Source organism: Vespula vulgaris, chromosome 5 (genome assembly GCF_905475345.1).
Source record: "Vespula vulgaris chromosome 5, iyVesVulg1.1, whole genome shotgun sequence".
NCBI classification, from domain to species: domain Eukaryota; kingdom Metazoa; phylum Arthropoda; class Insecta; order Hymenoptera; family Vespidae; genus Vespula; species Vespula vulgaris.
The window spans coordinates 1,128,771-1,148,139 of record NC_066590.1 but is presented as its reverse complement, the minus strand read 5'-3'; the positions used below and the strand labels follow the sequence as shown (position 1 = coordinate 1,148,139).

General features: G+C 27.3%; 7 protein-coding genes and 1 long non-coding RNA gene across 15 annotated transcripts; 4 read left to right on the top strand and 4 right to left on the bottom strand.

The window, feature by feature from the left end:
• The first annotated feature begins 2 nt into the window (after positions 1 to 2).
• Positions 3 to 3,124, top strand: LOC127063727 (uncharacterized). 2 transcript variants are annotated; one of them, XM_050993821.1, is made up of 4 exons: positions 3 to 1,849; positions 2,271 to 2,527; positions 2,619 to 2,872; positions 2,942 to 3,124. In XM_050993821.1, exons 2-3 carry the CDS (start codon positions 2,271 to 2,273, stop codon positions 2,857 to 2,859), a joined length of 498 nt encoding a protein of 165 aa, XP_050849778.1. In that variant the 5' UTR covers positions 3 to 1,849; the 3' UTR covers positions 2,860 to 2,872; positions 2,942 to 3,124. The 2 variants fall into 2 exon arrangements, with proteins under 2 accessions (XP_050849778.1, XP_050849780.1); XM_050993823.1 differs by having other exon boundaries at positions 1,845 to 1,928.
• Positions 3,125 to 3,450: 326 nt separating this feature from the next.
• LOC127063730 (uncharacterized) lies at positions 3,451 to 5,804 on the bottom strand. 3 transcript variants are annotated; one of them, XR_007781461.1, is made up of 3 exons: positions 5,605 to 5,804; positions 5,312 to 5,410; positions 3,451 to 3,950 (listed from the first exon to the last, which is right to left on the bottom strand). It is a non-coding gene; the product is annotated as an uncharacterized LOC127063730 (long non-coding RNA). The 3 variants fall into 3 exon arrangements; XR_007781462.1 differs by lacking the exon at positions 5,605 to 5,804 and adding an exon at positions 5,490 to 5,588; XR_007781460.1 differs by lacking the exon at positions 5,605 to 5,804 and having other exon boundaries at positions 5,312 to 5,575.
• On the top strand, positions 3,926 to 5,394 carry LOC127063728 (uncharacterized). The gene is made up of 4 exons (XM_050993824.1): positions 3,926 to 4,412; positions 4,527 to 4,762; positions 4,893 to 5,090; positions 5,184 to 5,394. The coding sequence occupies exons 2-4, from the start codon at positions 4,527 to 4,529 to the stop codon at positions 5,191 to 5,193; spliced, it is 444 nt and encodes a 147-aa protein (XP_050849781.1). The 5' UTR covers positions 3,926 to 4,412; the 3' UTR covers positions 5,194 to 5,394.
• Positions 5,805 to 5,903: 99 nt separating the features above from the next.
• LOC127063706 (uncharacterized) lies at positions 5,904 to 10,777 on the top strand. 2 transcript variants are annotated; one of them, XM_050993777.1, is made up of 6 exons: positions 5,904 to 6,174; positions 6,443 to 6,644; positions 6,744 to 7,036; positions 7,117 to 7,342; positions 7,430 to 8,715; positions 8,782 to 10,777. In XM_050993777.1, the coding sequence occupies exons 1-6, from the start codon at positions 6,115 to 6,117 to the stop codon at positions 9,130 to 9,132; spliced, it is 2,418 nt and encodes an 805-aa protein (XP_050849734.1). In that variant the 5' UTR covers positions 5,904 to 6,114; the 3' UTR covers positions 9,133 to 10,777. The 2 variants fall into 2 exon arrangements, with proteins under 2 accessions (XP_050849734.1, XP_050849735.1); XM_050993778.1 differs by lacking the exon at positions 6,443 to 6,644.
• On the bottom strand, positions 9,563 to 13,131 carry LOC127063712 (HIRA-interacting protein 3-like). Of its 4 annotated transcripts, none has more exons than XM_050993795.1 (5): positions 13,020 to 13,131; positions 12,112 to 12,531; positions 10,807 to 11,613; positions 10,456 to 10,708; positions 9,563 to 10,320 (listed from the first exon to the last, which is right to left on the bottom strand). In XM_050993795.1, exons 2-5 carry the CDS (start codon positions 12,514 to 12,516, stop codon positions 10,184 to 10,186), a joined length of 1,602 nt encoding a protein of 533 aa, XP_050849752.1. In that variant the 5' UTR covers positions 12,517 to 12,531; positions 13,020 to 13,131; the 3' UTR covers positions 9,563 to 10,183. The 4 variants fall into 4 exon arrangements, with proteins under 4 accessions (XP_050849752.1, XP_050849753.1, XP_050849751.1 ...); XM_050993796.1 differs by having other exon boundaries at positions 13,016 to 13,123; XM_050993794.1 differs by having other exon boundaries at positions 12,963 to 13,110.
• On the top strand, positions 13,116 to 14,671 carry LOC127063724 (non-structural maintenance of chromosomes element 1 homolog). Its single transcript, XM_050993817.1, has 6 exons — positions 13,116 to 13,571; positions 13,672 to 13,813; positions 13,873 to 14,068; positions 14,135 to 14,248; positions 14,321 to 14,441; positions 14,525 to 14,671. Exons 1-6 carry the CDS (start codon positions 13,475 to 13,477, stop codon positions 14,530 to 14,532), a joined length of 678 nt encoding a protein of 225 aa, XP_050849774.1. The 5' UTR covers positions 13,116 to 13,474; the 3' UTR covers positions 14,533 to 14,671.
• LOC127063713 (coiled-coil domain-containing protein 174) lies at positions 14,625 to 16,576 on the bottom strand. The gene has a single exon (XM_050993798.1). It carries the CDS (start codon positions 16,317 to 16,319, stop codon positions 14,757 to 14,759), a length of 1,563 nt encoding a protein of 520 aa, XP_050849755.1. The 5' UTR covers positions 16,320 to 16,576; the 3' UTR covers positions 14,625 to 14,756.
• Positions 16,577 to 16,712: 136 nt separating this feature from the next.
• LOC127063719 (tubulin glycylase 3C-like) lies at positions 16,713 to 19,057 on the bottom strand. The gene is made up of 3 exons (XM_050993807.1): positions 18,315 to 19,057; positions 17,044 to 17,762; positions 16,713 to 16,980 (listed from the first exon to the last, which is right to left on the bottom strand). Exons 1-2 carry the CDS (start codon positions 18,769 to 18,771, stop codon positions 17,056 to 17,058), a joined length of 1,164 nt encoding a protein of 387 aa, XP_050849764.1. The 5' UTR covers positions 18,772 to 19,057; the 3' UTR covers positions 16,713 to 16,980; positions 17,044 to 17,055.
• Positions 19,058 to 19,369: the final 312 nt, after the last annotated feature.

The following is a 19,369-nucleotide window of genomic DNA, read 5'->3' as shown; positions in this document are numbered from 1 at the left end:
TTAATTATAGTCCTCATCGTGATTCATAAGAGAATACCTATGATCTTTATTATCAATGATCCGATCGAATGTATGCCAAGTAGTCTCAATATCTTCTTTGATAATAGGCATTTTTGCACGCATCATTAATTCTCGCCATGATTGACGATATTTTTGAGTATTTAGAACGCCCATTTTGATTTCGCGAAGTAAACGTTCTTTCTTTAACATTAATTGTCGTTCTAATGCCTTTTTTAGTTTTTCTTCTTTTCTTAATGCTTTTGTCCATCGAATTTTCTTCTCTTTTTTTGGCGGCATATTCCTTTTATAAGCAATTATTATCGTTTTACTATTATAACATATATATTATGTGTTATAGTAACATATCGACGTATAATGCAATGTGTGTGTATGTATATTTTACATAACAATAATATAGAATAATAAAAAAATATAATATCTATGATAATAAAAAAATGTTTTATAATTATCTTCATTATAATTGTAAATTAAAATGAAGGGATGTGTAACATCGAACAAATTCATATCGAAATTAAATCAAGTTTTTTAATATTAAATGATAAAAATTAAATGCTTAATAAGAATGCTTTTTTTTCGTTACGTAAAATTTTTTTGATTCCTTTTATAGTCATATAAATTTTCTCTTACGTTGTTAATATCCTCTCATTCAATTAATATATGTAGGTGTGTTAAAATGAATGGGTATATCCCCTTTAAAAAAAGAATTATAAAATCAAACGTGTAGCCTCAAGTGATTTGAATAAAATCATCAATGAAATGTACTATGTTAATGATATTCCTACTCCTTACAAGTTTTGCTTGGGAATTCCAATGATTTTTAATGACGTTGTAAAACTCGTTTAGCTAGAAGAGGTTACACGATAGTTTCATTCAATGAATTTATTATATACATTTGCTTTTTTTTTTTTTTAACTATAGTAAGTTATTTCCTAAATCATAAAAACGAGTGGAATTTTATTACAATTATAAATTAAAAAAACGAAGAAAAGTATTAATGATATTCAAGAAGTTGTATATAGATATATATAATGTGTATTTGCGATGTCATTTGAATATGAATGTTTGATCTTTCACAATCGTTTAGAGTAAAACGACCTCTTTGAATGTTAATTATTACACAAAAAAAAAGGAAAGAAAGAAACCTTATTATCACCAAAAATTAAAATAGAATTATTTAAATTTGAGCCAGTGATTATGAAAGTGGTCTATCAATTGAAATATTAAAAAAACACATTGTTCTTTTATGCGATATTTCTAAAAAAATGTTCAATTACATAAAAGAACTATTTTTGTCAAGAGTAAATGTATTTACTTGTTCTGTTTGTCATTACATCAGAAATATAATTTCGGAATAATTCAAATCAACAAATATAAAAATATATTTCCAAAGAAAAATTGTTTAAGATACTTTTTCATAATCCCTGACCCATTATTAATCTACTGATAAAAAATGAAATTAGAAAAAACTATATGTTAAAATTTGGAATTCGAAGGTCCGTAAGCAATTAGAACGATTGCGTTAAATTACTAGGAATTCATCGTTTTTTCAAATAAAAAATGTCTGCAAAGTTCAATGTCATTCTTACGAAGGTAAGTCGAGATGAAGAAAACCGGAAAGATGAGAATGAAAGATAAATTTGTATTTTCTATGAGAACACGAATATATACATATATACGTATGTACATAACGTGGGTAGTATCTGTGAAAGGAAACCATTGGTAGAAAGAAATTAAACATTTTAGTGACTAGTAAAGATCTCTTGATGGTAGGGGCATCTTCCGCGATCTTATGCTATAAAAAGTCTTTCGAGACTCAAGCTAAGAAAGGGTACGTTAGTTTTTAGTTAAGATCAAGACACAATCTAAGAAGATTCGTAAAAGAACACTGTGATTCATCATATCTAATTGTGATTTTTATTTCGATATCATTATATTTAAAAAAAAATAAATAAATAATATAATATTATATAATAATACATAGTATCTACAATGAAACGCCTTGATTTCTTTATATATATATATATATATATATATATATATATATATATATATATATATATATATATATATATACACAACAAAACTCGGACGTTTCATCGTATACATTTTATGTATTACATTATTTTATAATATTATATACAAACTTGCACGATATAAATATATAATATTATAAAATATTGTTACATTAAAAAATATATATAAGAGAAAGAGAGAGAGAAAACATTCAAGAACTTTTATTTTCTTGATAGATGAAGCTCCATTACGTATTGGCATTAATTACACTTCTGACGGTGACTTATGCAGCCGACGTCACTCAAGATTTATTAAATTCATCATTGAATCCCAACAATGAAAGTAAGGTAAAAGAGAAGAGAAGTTTACTTTTAGGAAAAACTGCCCTAATTGGAGGTGGTGGTGCTCTTCTTGCTAAAAAAGCCCTTCTTATTGGAGGTGCTGCCCTTGGAGCAAAAGCATTGATTGGTGCTGGCTTGTACAAAGCTAAATAGTAAGTATATGATATTTTAAATGAATATTAATTATGTTTTTCAAAAATCGTTAGGATTATTATTAACAATTTATTGAATAATCCTTTTTAGTTTGGGAAGTGGTTACAGCGGTGGTCATGGGGGATATGCTTACGGAGGTGGCTATGGTTTTGGAGGGGGATATGGTCATGGAGGTGGATATGGTTATGGAGGTGGCTATGGTTATGGAGGTGGCTACGGTTATGGAGGTGGCTACGGTCATGGAGGTGGCTACGGTTATGGAGGTGGTTACGGTCATGGAGGTGGATATGGACACGGGCATTCGACTTATCACGGCTCTTATTGGCGATAATTTTATATATTGTGTATGTGTGAATATATATTCGTTTTTTCATTATTTTCACATTATTTACATACACATATTTATTTTACAGAATGCAGTACGAAAGTGTTCTTGAGAGATTTGTCTGAAAACAGCATTCTTGGGAAATATGTCTGAACCCGATATTCTTGAGAAAAATAATTCTTTTATATTATTTGAAAGTTTAAAAAATAATATATTAACAAAAATGCGCGTTTGAAATTGTTCACTTATAATTAAACTATTTTCACAATCACCGACTCATTTATTATTGGTAATATTTTATAAAAAAAACAATAAAATAAAATAATAATAAAATAGAAAAAAATCGCGATCATTCGAATAAAAGTTAATGATTTAGATACAATAGATGCTAACATGATATTGATATCATCGATTACAGCATATAGTAGTGCTGTAATCGAAGCAATGTCTTCGCTAATATTACGTGACGTTAATTTTATGTACTGATTTCGATACTCATGTTCTTTTCTCGGTAAGGAAGTAGATATAAATAATCGAAAGTGAAAATGAAATGTTCATAAATTCAAATTCAAATTCAAATTAATACGAAGACAGACAAAATTTGCGTTGATTTTTATTCTCTGCTATACTTCCTTCTTACGTGATGCATACAATTTTATTTGCATTATCTAATCGTGAATTTAGTTATAGAAAGAAAAAATGAAGAAAAAAAAGAAAGAAAGAAAGAAAGAAAAAAGATCCCAAGCACGTTCGATCGCACGTTGTGTATATGTTCAATTACAAGATCTGAATCCAAATGAACCTTCATTGAACCATATTCGATTGTACACTCGCGCTATTATATATGTAGTTGTTGAAGTGAGCAATGCGGATAAAGAAGTCGACTAATCGAGGGTGCGAGACAAGAAAGTGATAGCACATCGATGAGATAGCAAATACGTCAACTTACTTACTGATGTGTGCGAGTACACTTTGTGAAAACGAAAACGATGACCGACATAGAAAGTGTCTGATGTCCACTCAGATTTCGTAAGCTCATACGGAAATTTCACTAATGGGTTGGAACAGTAGCCCACATATGAAAGTCGAACAAGGACCTATAAAAAAGAAAAAAAGAAATAATAATTTTTTTTTATATAATTTTATTAATATCCTATTTTATACTTCTGTTTTATACATATATGTACATAGTAAAGAGAGAATGAGATATATATAAAAAAAATGAGCAGAATGTATCTTGAGTTCTTCAATCTAAAATCCAAAGTTGGATTTATAATTTTTTAATTAAATACTACAATATCCTCTTAATTAGATGAGATTATTTTTCATATGTCTTTGTATATTAATTAATCGTAACAATCTATAAGAAAATCGATATAAAGACAGAAAGTCAAAAACACCGAATAAATGCCCAACGAAACGATCGTTCGTGTCCAGACTTCACAATATATTTGTGTCTTTGCTAACCAGGAGGTAGGTTGACTATAAAATCACGCAAACGCTCGCTGTAAGTCACAGTACTTTTTCTTATTCAGAAGTGTACAGTACCAAAACTAAAGGTAAGTAAATGATACGTGATTTAATAATCAGAAAAATCATGTATCTTTTCCTCTTGGAAAATTTATTAAAAAAAAAAAAAAATTCCACATTATATCGTCTTTTTGATATCGTAGATGCAACATTATACTGTCTTCCTCGTCGTAGCTATATGCAGTTGTATAGCATTATGCATAGCTACAGAAGTTGATAATCAATACGATCATCATGCAGATACATTTAAAACACTCGATACAACAGACGAATTGAATAATGGAGCTGAAGTACATACAAGAACAAAGAGGACACTTTTCTTAAAGAAAAAGATATTAGGCGCTGGACTTTTAGGATTTGGTGTTGGTGTTGCTAAAGGGTATAGATATCTATAATCATTTGTTGTGGCTCATCATGATTTTGTCTAAATTTTCTTTTCTTTTTTTTTTTTTTATTTTATTTATTTATTTTTTTAATTCTATTTTTTCTTTAAATTTTTCTTTTTCCAGCTATAAACTTGGATACCATAGTGCCCCTGAAGTTCATCGTATATATGTGTCATCACCCCCAGCTGTTAAATATGTGGAATATGTTGAGAAACCTGTTTATATTTCAAGAATTATCGAAAAACCCGCGCCAGTTTACAAAGCAGCTCATTTAGATTACGAACCATCCTGGTCACAACCTGACCCTTCACCTCACTACGGGTAGTTAATTATTTTTTTACGAATATAGAATTAACAAATTTATAGTGATATTCCGTATATATTGTTTTTTTTTCTTTTTTTTTTCTTTTTTAGATCTTGGTAAAAAATATTTGACATTTTTATAAGCAAATGCATAAATCATAAATATCGTTCTGGGGGCTAGCATATGGATTATTCAATGGATTTAAATTTAAAAGAAAAAATTCTATTATTCTACATACCTTGAAATTTACTTCTCAGTTGACATGACAATTAAAAATCATAGAAAAATCAACAACGATCTTTAAGCATGCTCCTGTTTATAACCAAAAAAACTGTATCTGTTAAATAAAATGTTGTTTTTATAATAAAATATTTTTCTTATATTTTTTTTTACAATATATTAAAAATTCTCTATACCAATATCAATATAATAATAGTAATAATAATAATATCAATCGTCTATTAATGTAATTTTTATTAATGTAATATTGTGCTCCTTAAAAAATAGAATGTAAAAATTATACATTATTACCGAAAAATTAATAGCCAATGACTGATCAAATTATGGTAGCCATGATTTTTATAATTTTACGCGGGAAAATAGCAACTATTTATTATAATCGTGAATTATAAAATGAATATCATCATATTGATTATGGTTTTTAAAGATCTTCATATTTTATATAAATTAATATAGCTGAAATCCAAGTGTATGCAGCAATCTCTACATGATACATACACTGGCTTAACGGCAGTATAGAATATATTTGTGGAGATGCGCAGAGTTCCATGCGCAAAGTCTTATAATGAATATATTACTATATATATAGGTATCTATGCGTCATACAAGTTCGCTGTCAAAAATTCTTATCTTTGATATAGAAGTTATTGCATAAAATTTTATAATTATCATAAAACAGTGTTCAAGATTAAAACATATTTATAGCATTTACGTTATTTATTATCTTCATTATTTTTTTTCATTGCCATAAAGTGATTATAATTATTAATTAAGAATTTTTTAGTTTTTAAACAAAAGGACATGGAACAAACAGGTGATCGTCCTCAGTGGCTTTTGGAATTGGAAAATCGAAAAAAAAAGGTTATATTTACATCTTTCACATATTTTTTGCATAGACAAATTTCATAGTACATAAATAAACATTTCATTTAACAAATTCATTGACTGGCTTTATCGATTTATTTTATACATGTAATGTAGGCATACAATTGTTTACAAGTTATATATATATAACTTTTTTTTCTTATTATTAATTATATTAGCAAAATATTTTAATATATATTTTATTTTATTTTTTGATTGATTTTATATATTTTTTTTTTTTCTTTCTTTCTTTTCTGTTAATTAGCCCCATTTAGCGCATGAAGCCGGAGCAGGAGCACCATGCATGATATGTAACGCTTTGTGTCCTGGTTTAGATTTACATTTTTGGCGAAAGACTTGTAAAATTTGTAAATGTAGCAGAGATGATCATGACGTTGTCAATGATGATTTCCCTCAGTTCGATTTATTATTTGGTCCATCTGGAAAATCAAAAAGAAAACCTATGTGTAAATACTTTATCATCATATATTTTTTTTTATTATGAATATCACAAATGAAATTGTATATAAAAATATTTTATACTAAATCATAATTATATATTTCAGTATTGGTTATATCCAATAAAAAACAAAATAACAGTGAAACTGTATTTGACTGGATACCACCAGATACAACTAAGGAACTTGCTACAGATTATATGAATGCTTTACCAATAGAAAAATTACCAATCTCTGGATCCACTGGTGCAATATTAAGAAAACAGTTGCTACAAAAACAATTGCCGTTACATGATATTGATCATAAAGCATGTGATGAACTTAGTGAAGTAGAGAAAAAAGAATTGGAAAATTATGTTGAAAATTTGAAAAAATATGTAGGACAGGGCAAAGTAATAAAGGTATGTTACTTTTTTTCTAAAACTTTGTACGTATATATAATATCTTTACTAGATTTATATATCCTTTTTTTTTATAAAAGATGTTAGGTGCACGTCCATTTGATCGATCATTAATGACACCAATTAATGCTACGGATATGCAACGTTTCAATTCGCAACATAAATCACAGATATCTGTAACCATACCACAACTTCGAACACCTAGTAGCTTTACAAAAAATATTCCATATTTAAAAGTTCCTTTTGAAAATAGACCAGATGCAAAAATTAACATGGAAACAAAGGATAATGAAAGAAACGTTTTAGGTAATAAAAATATTACATTATTTTTATCAATTATACAAATATGAATATTGTTCCATATTTTATCATGAATTTACCATACTTTTGCAGATAATAAAAGTTCAAAGCCAGCCTCATTTCATAAATTAGTTAATTCTTCTGTATCTACTTATGATGCAAATTCAGAATTACCCGTAATTTGTCAGCATGAATTTTGTGAACCTCTTCATTGTAAACATACAGAAATTAATCCATGTTCTTTACCAACAACAAACCATGATAAAAAACTTAAACATATAGAACAGAATACTGTGCATCATAAAAGCAATGTTGACCTTCAGGTAGAACCACCCAATACAGAGATATTTGATAAACATCCAGAAATGAATCTCCTCGAAGTTGCAGATAATATTTTAGCAAATGCATTACTTCCACCTAGTGCAATAAATGTACATGATATTGTTAGTAGTACTTTAGATAAAAAAGAATTAATGTTTATACGGGATAAACTGAATAGCAAGTACAGTATGCAAGATAATTCACAAGTTAATCATACACGGAATTTCGCACATAATAAAGGAGTGGACAAAGCAGCCATTATGGACTCACAAAAAAATCTTTCATCAATTGGATCTATGCCTAAAAGTAACGTAATAGATATGACAAAAAATGATCCACAACATGGAATTAAACCCATAACAGCAGAAAAACGTGTATCTAAACCTGTATCGGAAGTGGTTCAATCTACTTGTGCCAGTAATATTGCACCAACTTTTATTCAAGATAAAACAAGTTCTATACATGCAAGAAATAAACCATCTAATACTATTTCATACTCACCACAAACACAAAACGTTATAAGTAATGCAGATTCGTTTGAAAACAAACCAATGTCATCTATAAATGCACAGGATAAATATAATATTGATCATAAAGAAGAACCTAAAAAATCTGAATCATCTACATTACCATCGGATATTGATAATACAAATTGCATAAAGGGTAAATTAAGTGGTATCAAAAATGTGCAATCGGCTATTTCTTATTCTGAGAATTTACAAAATCAAATATTCCCATTCGAGCCGAATTGCAAAATAAATCAGTCCACAGAAAATCAACCAGATATAGATTCTGTTAATGGAGCTGTAAAAGGTTTAACTATTGAATCTTCAAAACCACAAAATTGTGAGAAATGTCAAAAAGAAATTAATGTTGGTGATGTAGTTGTAACTGTAGATAAAGCTAAGAATATATTATGGCATCCAGGATGCTTTGTTTGTTCTGCATGCAATGAATTACTTGTCGATCTTGTATATTTCTATTACAAGAATCAATTGTATTGTGGTAGAGATTTAGCAGCTCTATTAGGGATTCCAAGATGTTTTGCTTGTGACGAAGTAAGTAAATTATATAAGAATTATTATATGATTTGATATATATTATAATATATGTTTCCTTCACAGTTAATTTTTGTACGAGAATATACCGTTGCTGAAGGCCATAATTATCATGTAAAACACTTTTGCTGCTGGGATTGTGACATTCCATTAGCTGGTCAACAATATATATCTGAAAATGATCATCCTTTGTGCCTTCCTTGTTATCAGAATACATATGCAAAAACTTGCAATGCATGTAATGCAGTGATTGCAGCTGATCAACAAGGTGTTGCTATAAAAAATTTAAATTTTCATGCAATCGAAATGTGTTTTTGTTGTTATATGTGTAAAAAGAATTTACTAAATAGTAGAATGGCAGTCAAAGAAGATAAACTATTTTGTAGTAAAGATTGCATTTCCAAATTTTCTAATTAATTGAAAAATATTACATATAATTTGATATAATTTGATATTATCAAAATACAATCAAATTTATATTTCTTCTATTTGATGATATTGCAAATTAGTTTTATTTATCATTATGCCATATTAATATAAGCATTTTTAATAATAATACAATAATATCTATAACTATATGTTTCATAAATAATAGGATTCATTAATAATGCATTTATATAAAATTCATAATAAGTGCATACAAGAGTATGCATTTTATTTATATAGTCCTTTATTTTACATATAAATTTTGTTAATAATTAATTATTTTCATTGAGTAACTATTCTAAAATCATCAAGTAACTTATTCATAAAAATAATTGAAAGATTTGTTTTATACTTCCTCTTTTTAAAATTCTATTTCTTAATTAGATAAATCGCCAAAAACAGTAAAAAAATCAAAATAACATTTTCGAAAGTATAATGATTTAATTTCATATTATATTTTTATATATCTTCAATTTTTTAAAGATTAGAAATATGATCAATATACTAGAGATTAAAGTATAATTGTAACATTGATATTTTTCATTACAATAAACAAATGATATAACCTGTAGAGCAGTGTTTCTCAATCTTTTGCCGTACAGTCATATATTTATAATATACAATTTTTAAGAACCTGTAGACTGTAATTATTGTGTTATAAGATATGGCTGTTACTGCAATATTCTCGCAAACTCGTAAGAGCAGTTTACGAGAACTTTGGGAAACGCTGCTATAAAATATTACATAACTTTCAAAGCATACAATATGAACCTGCATTGAGAAGATCTCTGTTTTTACATGTCAAAGAAATTTCATAAAAATATTTTTTATCTTATTAGAAAAATGCCAAAAATACATTTTTTGTTTGTAATATGATTATTACTTTTCATTAACGTAGAGTAATTATTTTTAGAAATAGATATAAGATATAATTTACACATAGCCGAAATAATAACAAATCCGTGCATAAAATTCAATTTTAGAAATTCTGATAAAAAATATTTTATATGAACAATTTATATAAATAAATTTTACTTATATGTTACTCAGAGTCACTATCAATAACAGTTTGAATTCTTTTGTACGTGTTGCGAGCTTCGCGATATCGTGATGGAGTTTCTGGTGAGACTAAAGAGTTCTTATTAGTATCCATACCTCTACGAGAACGTGTGATACGTCCTGTAAAAAAAAATATGTAACATCAAAAAAAATCTCTCTGTGTATGTGTCAAATTATCATTTTAACAAATGTACGTAATTTAAGTAAAAAAAAAAAAAAAGCTTAAATGTAATACAAATTGCAAAGTGAAATAACCTTCTGATATAATATTGCTCTTATCCAATTCAGATACTTCTTTTAATCTTTCATTATGTTCTTTCACTTTTTTACACTTTTCTAAAGTTGGTCTTCCATTAACTCCATGTTTTTCCAGCAATGATTTTAATCGTCGTACTCTTGCAGCATTAGTTTTGCATCCACCCCATAATTCATGATATGATTTCACAGTTATACCAGCTGCTCTTATATACTTTTTTAATGATTGTATCCTCTTATCATCTTCAGGTCTCTAAAATAATGTACTACATTAGAACACTATATTATGCAATAAATGTACAATAGTTGCAACAATGTTAAACATTTCATTAATTATTTAATTGAACTAACATTAGAACTACGTTTCTTCTTTTTACCATCCTTTGTTTGATCCGGATCATCATTATTACTTTCACTTTCACTATTGGATGTTTCATTAGTCGATGAATTGTGTTTTTGTTCATCTTTATTTTCATCAACTGATTTGGTTACTCTATCAGCAATATCTTTGTTATCATTCTTTTCAATGTCATTGCCTTTATCATCATCATTATTATCTTCATCTTCACTGTCATTAACTAAATTTTTATCTTGGCCTTTTTTTGAATTAACTTTTCCTACGCCACGACCCCTTTTAGAGTCAGATAAGGATTTGGTGTTTTTCTTATTTGAACTCTTTTTAATCTTTTTCTTATTTTGTGGTTTATATTCTTCATCTTGAATATTATTATCTGAACTATCTTCTGAACCAGAAGCCTTCTTTGCATTAGAAGATGTTTTAAGACTTTTTTGTTTTCCTTGTTTAAGATTTTTCTTTGTATGTAAAGTGTCCTTCAAATTTTGTTCGTTCGATTCTTCTACTTCAGATGAACTAACATCAAGTTCAGATTCATTTGGCTTTGCTTTTACAATAATTGTTTTTGTTCTTGGTTTATGATTGTCCTCTTTTTCACTTTCAGAACTAGATTCTTCCTTATCACTTGCACATTCTACAGAAAGTTCCAATCCATCTACTACCTCTGTGTCTTTGGTAGATGACACTGTAGCATTTAAATTGATATTTTCTTTAGATGATTCATTATCACTATCTTCCTTATATTTCAATGAAGTTTCAGTATTTTCATTTGTAACAGATTTTTTAGGTGTTTCAGTAATCTCCTGAATTATATGAAAAAAGAAAAAAACTATCAATATCTATATGTCAATATCTATCAATATTTATTATGATATAGATCAGCAATTTCGAAATATGTTTCGTGGAACCCTGGAATTTCATCAAAAAATTCAGGGATTCCGCGTAACTATCTGGTGGCTGAATTATTGTGACGGCCAACGTTTCAACGACGTCACGTTCGTTAGATTTTTGTTTTTTGTACCAAACGGGACGAATCATTGTCTGTCCGACCAGGAAAGAAGAATCTGTTGTTAAAAAAAATATAGAGGTCCCGCGATCTTTAGAAAATGTTCTGAAAATTCCGCCACCAGAAAAGTTTGAGAATATCTGATATAAACATATTGTACAATTATTCTTATTTACTTTGCATAAAAAATGAATAAATAATATTATACTCTTAAATTATACAAGTTCATACTATTATATTTTTTTAAAGAAACTAAACGTATACAATAAAATATAATGTTATATCTCTTTCTTACAGAAGAATCATCGGATGCATTATGCATATTTTCATCATCTGTTTCATTTGTACTATTAGTTCTGTGTGGTGAACTGCTTTCCTTATTTTCTTGTTCTCCTTTATTTGACTTTTTATGAGGTTTATTTGTAGGTGAAGATATACTTTTCTGATTATTTGTTGAATTTGTATCTTGTTCCATTTCTTCTTTTGTATCATCATTGGTATTATTTGATGTTGATCCATTTGAAGCTGGTAATTCTTTGTCTACAGAATTACGAGACTTTTTAGTAGGTAATTTTTCTTCTTCAGACGATAAAGTACGTTGTCTTTTGCCCGTTGTTTTTATTGACTCATCAGGTACTTCTGAAGGAGACATTTCATCCCCTACCTCTTTACTCTCATTGCTATGATCTGATTCAACCATAGTTAATTATGTAATCTGAAATGAAACATTATGATTATATTATTTATAATGAAATTTGACTTAATATATATTTGTATTTAAATATTTTCTCATTACTTTATAGATGAGCAAATCATATATTGTTGTAATATAGAATCAAGCATCATCAATATAAAACAACACAAATAACATTATACAACATAAAATAAAAACAAATCTTAATAATTTGATGACAGAATTTTTAAACTATGAATAATTATCAATTAACAATATATACACATATAGATTAGTTGCACTTAAAAGTGTATAATGAAAAAGATATATATATAATTATTATGAAATAAAAAAAAACTGTTAAATATTCACTGAATAAAAAAAAAAATAAATTGCGTTTTGAAGAATATTCTTAACCTAACATACCGACTAGTAATCATTTTGCATATATCTTAACAATTAAAAATAATTACCTTAAATTAATGATTATTATTTGTTTTTATATAATTTCACATAACATACGTACTTACAATCACAAATGATTTATGTATTCGCGGTAAAAGATCTACAACGCATTCTTTTATCCCGCCTTTTCTTCTTCTATTTATTTCACTATGGCGACCTCGCTTATCCCGCCTTTTCGTATACATACATACATACATACATACACACATAAAGTGTGTCAATGTGTAGGATGCGTGTAGTTAAAACTCTTACCTTTTTATTAGATACTTTTATGTTTCATAATAATTTCTTTGCTATTAAAAAATCCTAAAAGAAATTAAAAAATTTAATTTTATATTCTCGTATCTTTTATTATCTTATATATTTACGAAAATTGTAAAAATAATTTCGTAAATATATGCGGGAAATGTTATCGTATAACAAAAATTTATAAACAATTGTACATGGTATCGATGATATTATCTCTGAATAATTTCATGTGAATAATTTATAAATTAAAATTTTTATTAGTAATCTAAAAATGTATACTGAATCTCATAAAATATTTTTGCAAGCTATCATGCAAGAGGGTATCTTACATGATGAGGATAGTAAAGAATTAATCATTACATTATTTGGTAAATAATATATTTAACAAAGTAATATAATTATTATAAAAAATTATTAATGTATTCTATGACAATAAATATATATACTATATAATTGTATATTTTTTAGATAATAAACAAGTAAAAAATATAATTTATGAAATTAATGCAAAATTACTATCATTGAACATGATGATAAAAACTGTAACCTGTGAAATAACGGGTGATACATATTGGGCAATTACAAGTACAATTCTTCAAGATATAAGTAGGTAAGACAAAATTTTAACAATGAGAATTATTATTTACTTACTTATTTTTTATTTTGCAGTTTTCAGATACAGTTTTCTAAAGTTAAATTAGAACTATTAAGAAAAATATTTTCTGAAATAATAACAGCAACTAATGGTTGTGTATCTAGTACAATATGTCTTAATTTATGTACATCTCTAGACACAAAATTGTCAAAAATTGATGCAACGGAGTTTTTGGATTATATTGTTGACAAAAAGTGGCTCTTATTAAAAGTAATCATTTAATTATTTATAAATTACACGCCAAACTATATTTACATATAAAATTATATCTTTTAGAATGGTCAATATTATATTGGAGTACGCAGTATAGCCGAATTAATGCCTTATTTTAAAGCAACTTATGACAATTCTCTTCACACCTGCAATTTATGCAAGGAAGTCATCTTTTTTGTAAGATATACAGAATAGTTCTTATGCAATTTACTATATATTTATACAAATAAATATTACTTTCTTTTACAGGGTCAAAGATGTATTCATTGTGAAGCTATGATGCATATTATTTGTTTAAAGAAATATGCAGAAGTTATGCATCCTCTACAATGCGCTACTTGTAAAAGTCGTATAGAAGTAGATGTCATAGGTATATATTTATTGGATTTACATTAATACAAAAATGTATAACTCTTTAATTTCTAATATTTTTTGGGATTAATTTTACATTAGGTGAATAAGGAAGAACAGTGACCATAAAAAATTTTAACAAAAGAAAGTATATAAGAAAATATATTATTAAGTAAATACACAAAATTAACATATATTATAAGATAAGTATGATAAAAAAATATTCTATTATTAAAATTACAATTTACTTATTATTTTCCTATTACATAATTTCATAAAAATACATTTACATAATTTTAATATATACAATGTTCTAAGTAATGCAAATATTAAATCAATGGTTTTGACTTTGTTCATATTTTTCTCTCAAATATCTAAGACCGGCTGCTATTTTTTCCTCATTTATAGTTTTATTTAATACATTATTAATACTTTGACTAGGCTGATTCTTAGGATTACTATTATATTTTAAAGTTTTTGCTGCAGTATCATTTCCTTTATAGTACATATGCGGATATGTAATTAAAGGAACATTTGTATTTGTGTCAAACAATTGTTCTGTCAATGAATCATTTTGTTGATCATTGCTATTAGAACACATTTGCTTTGACACATTATTAGAATTACTTGAGTTATCCATTGAGGTATTTTGATTGCTAGATGAGATATTGGAAAATATCAAAGAATTAGTTTGATTTGAGACTTGATTAGATACTACAGTATCATTAGGTTGTGTAGCTTTTACAAAATTTGAGTTTAAAATTTTATCATTGTAAGCAGGTGCAAATTCTAAATTTCTTTCTTTTCTACATTTATATACCCATTCCTCTTGAGACATTTCTCGCCAAACTTTTTGATTTTCTAGGACCTCTTCTAATACTTTTATTTTTTCTTCTTTTGTTTTCTCATTATCTATGTTAATATCTTGTTTATGCGGATCATCTCTAGATATTTTATTTTCTTGTACTAAAGAAATATTGTTTGTAGTATTTATATCATTGGAAATGTCAGTAGTATTCGTAGGATCATCTTGTAAGTTTTCTTCTGGTTCAGCAGGTAAACCTGCTCTAATTCTTTGTCTAATTCTTGCTGCTTTTAATCTATTTTGTTCCATCTTCTCTTTCAAATCTTTTAGTTCTTTTATATGTTTTTGTTTTTGTTCTGTATCCTTTCTTAAGTTAGTTAAATTTTCTTGTTGTTTGGCTCTTTCTTTTTCATCTTGTGAAAAAGCATAATATCCAACACCATGTGCACGAGCTTCATCAAATAAAATATCTTGATAATGTATATCTGCTTTTTCTGCTAGTTTTTGTGTTTGTTCCTCCCATTTTCTTCTCATAATATCTATTTCAGGTTCTTTTATTTGTTGTGTCTCTTCGGTATTAGACTCATTCTGCTGCATATGTTTCTTTGTAATTTCTTGTTTTAATAATTCATCTTTTTCACGCATTAGTGGTAGATCTTTAGCCAAACATTTTCTGGTACGGCCAAAACAATCTTCATACTCAACCCACCTATCATCAGGATCCGTAAACATATCATCATAATCATCTTCTTTTAGGATTTCTTCTTCAGATTCATCTGATTTATTAGTAAAATCAACTAGAAAATTTTCATTACTATTCTTAGACTTTTTTAACTTTGTATACAATCTAGCTTTAGCTTCTAAAACTAGCTTAGATTTTTTGTGAGCATTTATATCTTCTACATCAGTTAATTCTTTAGTAGAATTTTTATGATCACTTTTCACTTGCTTGATTTTACGTTTAAGTTTTGTGGTTTGAGTAGTTTCGATATGTGCCTTAGCTTCTTTTACTTCCGTTTGTTTCCGTAAAAGTTCTGCTTTTAAACCCACCAAGGATGAAAAATTAACATTTATTTTTTTTGCTACGTTCATCTTTCAATATCTCTTTAACTAGTTTCAATTGAAACGAGATTCCTCATATCATTATTAATATAATTTATACAGATGTTTTTATTTTCTTTTGAATTATGTAAACATTAATATATAATATATTCCTCGTTAGGTTTTAGGTTAAATCTTCGTAAGTTGGATATCTTTTATGATGAAAGGGACACTTATATAGTAAGTTCGCACGTTTCGTCACTTGGTGGCGTTGAAGGACTAACAATCGATTATTTATATCGAGCATCATTCAGCACCATGTGCACAAAAAATTTAGCTCTCATTTGTTTACAGATTTTCTAATATAAATATATAAAAAAATACTACATATATACACAGTATAATATAAAAGTAAATATTCGAAATGTTACTTTTAATTACTTATTTCCTTAAGCATTAACATTTCTATTTTATTTAAGACATAACTTACACAATACTATTAAAAAAAAATAAACTTAAGAGTTATTCCATTAATGTGACAAATAAGAATCTTGTGAATAAAACGTTAGGACTAGAAAGGATTATATGAATCAAGTCCAATAGTATTCTTCATTTAGTTTTTAAAAAATATAACTTCTTTAAGAATGTAAGGTACTGTTTTTGTTCCTTCTTTTTTGTGATAATAGTTTTCTCCCTTTCCGTACCTTTGCATCTGAAATTTATATTGATAAATTATTTATAAATATATAGAGAAACATGTATCAAATTTACTTACCATTAACATTTACTATTCACTTGTTGAGGCATTATCTTTGCCATCTGATATAGAATCTTCTATCTTATTTTTATTTAAACCTGGAGTATCTAATTCTGTTGAATCTTCATTTTCAGAATTTGGTGACTCATTATCAGTATTATTTGTCAATTTTTGGACATTATTAGTTTTTGATAATACTTCAACTGATTCTGATTCCTTCTCTTCTTCTGACGATGATAATTCAGCATTTTCTGATTCTTTCTCCTCCACATTTTTTACAACAGCCGTTACTGTTTCCTTTTTACCACGTCCTTTCTTTGAAGTATCTGTTATAATTGCATTATCTTTATTTACTTTTTTTTGTCTTCCTTTAACTGGTTTAGAATTATTGGTCTCTTCAACATTATTCTCGATTGCATCTGGAACATTATCTGCTTGATTCCGCATTTTTTTAGTACCTTGTGATTTGGCTTTTTTTTCTTCATTCACAGTAGATTTTTCTACTTTAGAAATATTATTTTCTGTTGTTTTAGCTTTAGCATTAGTTTTTTTCTTTACTTCTACAACTATAGTATCATTTTTTTCTACAACTTTCTTTAATGGTTTTACCTTTGTTTTGGTTTCCTTAGGTACTTTCTCAGCCACATTCTTTTTTTTTTCTTTTGTGGATACTACTTCGGTATCTGTATCTTTAGGTGTTTCAGTTTTTTTGGCTCTTGTTTTTGGTTTTGCTTTGGCTGTAAGAAACATGAATTCATTTATATATTTCTACAAAAAAAAACCATATATTATTATCAAATATCTATTTCTCTTTTTCTTTTATACAGTAATCTAGGAAACTGGGAACATCATTTATTGAGTAAAAGTTATATATGATAAATATATTAATAAAAAAAAAAAAAAAAAGAAAGAAAGAAAGAAAAAAAATGATAAAAGTATTGGGAAAGAAGAATTAAAGTAGAAAAAAAAGAACAAAAAAATGATATTTCTATAAAAGCAAATATAATTATAAAAATGCATAATATTATTCCTTTTGAATATATCTCCTATAAATAATATTTCATCTTGTAATTTATCTATTCAATATGCTTCTTCTCTATTTTTCATAAGTTCATAGATATTACTCATGTATATTTAATAAAGGACAAATACATATAAGACAAAAATGCTGACATTATCAAGTAAACTAACGAGATAATAAATAAAATTAATGCAAATATAAATGGTTAAAATTGGATGCGTATTTGTGTACATGTGAGTGCGGAAATAAACTCTCGTAAATATCGTACCTTCGATGTTATCCGTTGTTCCCGCCTTTATCGTAACTGTTTTTCCACGAGTCTTTTTCGCGGGTATTTTCTGAGATATCGAATCGTTCGTTTCAATAACCGGATCATTTGGATCATTAGACGATGATATATCTTCTATAGCTTTTCCTTTCTTAACGTTACGTTCAGATTTCGTTGTTTGTTCCTGAGATGCAAGTTTTGTTGATTTCGCAGGCACTACCTTATTTCTTGCTCTCGATTTTTTAATAGGTTCTGATTCCGGTTCTATTATTTCTTCCGTTTCTTCCGCGTTACGTGTTTTCGTAGATCTCGTAGATCTCGTATCCTTTAATTGTTCAAGACTTACGGACAAAGGTTTGACCACTTTTGTACGTTTTGGAGGCGATACATCGCCGGTTTCCGCGACTTTTTCCACGGGCTCAACATCGGCTTGCTTCGCATTTCTACGTGGTGCCATTTATTCTCCCTTTCTTTTTTTTTTATTTATATATATGTGTGTGTGTGTATATATATATATATATAGAGAGAGAGAGAGAAAGAGAAAGACAAATAGTTATACAGATATATTTTTCCCTTTTTTAGTTCGAATCGATGATCTTTTATCAAATAATCGTTGAAAATTTTGTTACCGTTTGTATATATGTATATGTTTCATCAACGATCCGGTTAATAACGGCTCTCAACGTGCCGCCTTTACCGGTGTTCACAACTTACATGCGCGACCAAGTTAATAGCAGATCCTGAATCGGTACATCAGCGCCGTCTTTTTTAAACGAAAGACTCGTACGCAATAAGAATTGATTTTCGGATTGATAATTAGAAAATGACAATCATAAAGGTATGGTTTATAAGTATCTATAATATCGCATTAATCCTACCTTAGAAATGATTTATTTAGAATCTTTTGAAATATCTTCTTCTCGTTTTTTACTTTTACGTAACTTCATTTATTACTCTGTGGATCAATTTTCTTAAAAATTTTATTAAAAAGTATGATCTTTATTTATTTTTTTTTTTTTTTAATAATAAACGTTAATAATACGAATTAAATACGA

Bases quoted from the DNA above. Each gene is read 5' to 3' on its own strand.
- LOC127063727 (XM_050993821.1), top strand. From the start codon at position 2,271: ATGAAGCTCCATTACGTATTGGCATTAATTACACTTCTGACGGTGACT. The intron at 2,528-2,618 runs GTAAGTATATGA...AATCCTTTTTAG, and splicing joins GGCTTGTACAAAGCTAAATA to TTTGGGAAGTGGTTACAGCG.
- LOC127063728 (XM_050993824.1), top strand. From the start codon at position 4,527: ATGCAACATTATACTGTCTTCCTCGTCGTAGCTATATGCAGTTGTATA. The intron at 4,763-4,892 runs GTATAGATATCT...TTCTTTTTCCAG, and splicing joins GGTGTTGGTGTTGCTAAAGG to CTATAAACTTGGATACCATA.
- LOC127063706 (XM_050993777.1), top strand. From the start codon at position 6,115: ATGGAACAAACAGGTGATCGTCCTCAGTGGCTTTTGGAATTGGAAAAT. The intron at 7,037-7,116 runs GTATGTTACTTT...TTTTTATAAAAG, and splicing joins GACAGGGCAAAGTAATAAAG to ATGTTAGGTGCACGTCCATT. The intron at 7,343-7,429 runs GTAATAAAAATA...ATACTTTTGCAG, and splicing joins TAATGAAAGAAACGTTTTAG to ATAATAAAAGTTCAAAGCCA.
- LOC127063712 (XM_050993795.1), bottom strand. From the start codon at position 12,516: ATGGTTGAATCAGATCATAGCAATGAGAGTAAAGAGGTAGGGGATGAA. The intron at 10,709-10,806 runs GTTAGTTCAATT...ACATTATTTTAG, and splicing joins AGAAGAAACGTAGTTCTAAT to AGACCTGAAGATGATAAGAG. The intron at 10,321-10,455 runs GTTATTTCACTT...TTTTTTTTACAG, and splicing joins GAGCAATATTATATCAGAAG to GACGTATCACACGTTCTCGT.
- LOC127063724 (XM_050993817.1), top strand. From the start codon at position 13,475: ATGTATACTGAATCTCATAAAATATTTTTGCAAGCTATCATGCAAGAG. The intron at 13,814-13,872 runs GTAAGACAAAAT...TTTATTTTGCAG, and splicing joins ATTCTTCAAGATATAAGTAG to TTTTCAGATACAGTTTTCTA. The intron at 14,249-14,320 runs GTAAGATATACA...TTTCTTTTACAG, and splicing joins GCAAGGAAGTCATCTTTTTT to GGTCAAAGATGTATTCATTG.
- LOC127063713 (XM_050993798.1), bottom strand. From the start codon at position 16,319: ATGAACGTAGCAAAAAAAATAAATGTTAATTTTTCATCCTTGGTGGGT.
- LOC127063719 (XM_050993807.1), bottom strand. From the start codon at position 18,771: ATGGCACCACGTAGAAATGCGAAGCAAGCCGATGTTGAGCCCGTGGAA. The intron at 17,763-18,314 runs GTACGATATTTA...TGTTTCTTACAG, and splicing joins AACAACGGATAACATCGAAG to CCAAAGCAAAACCAAAAACA.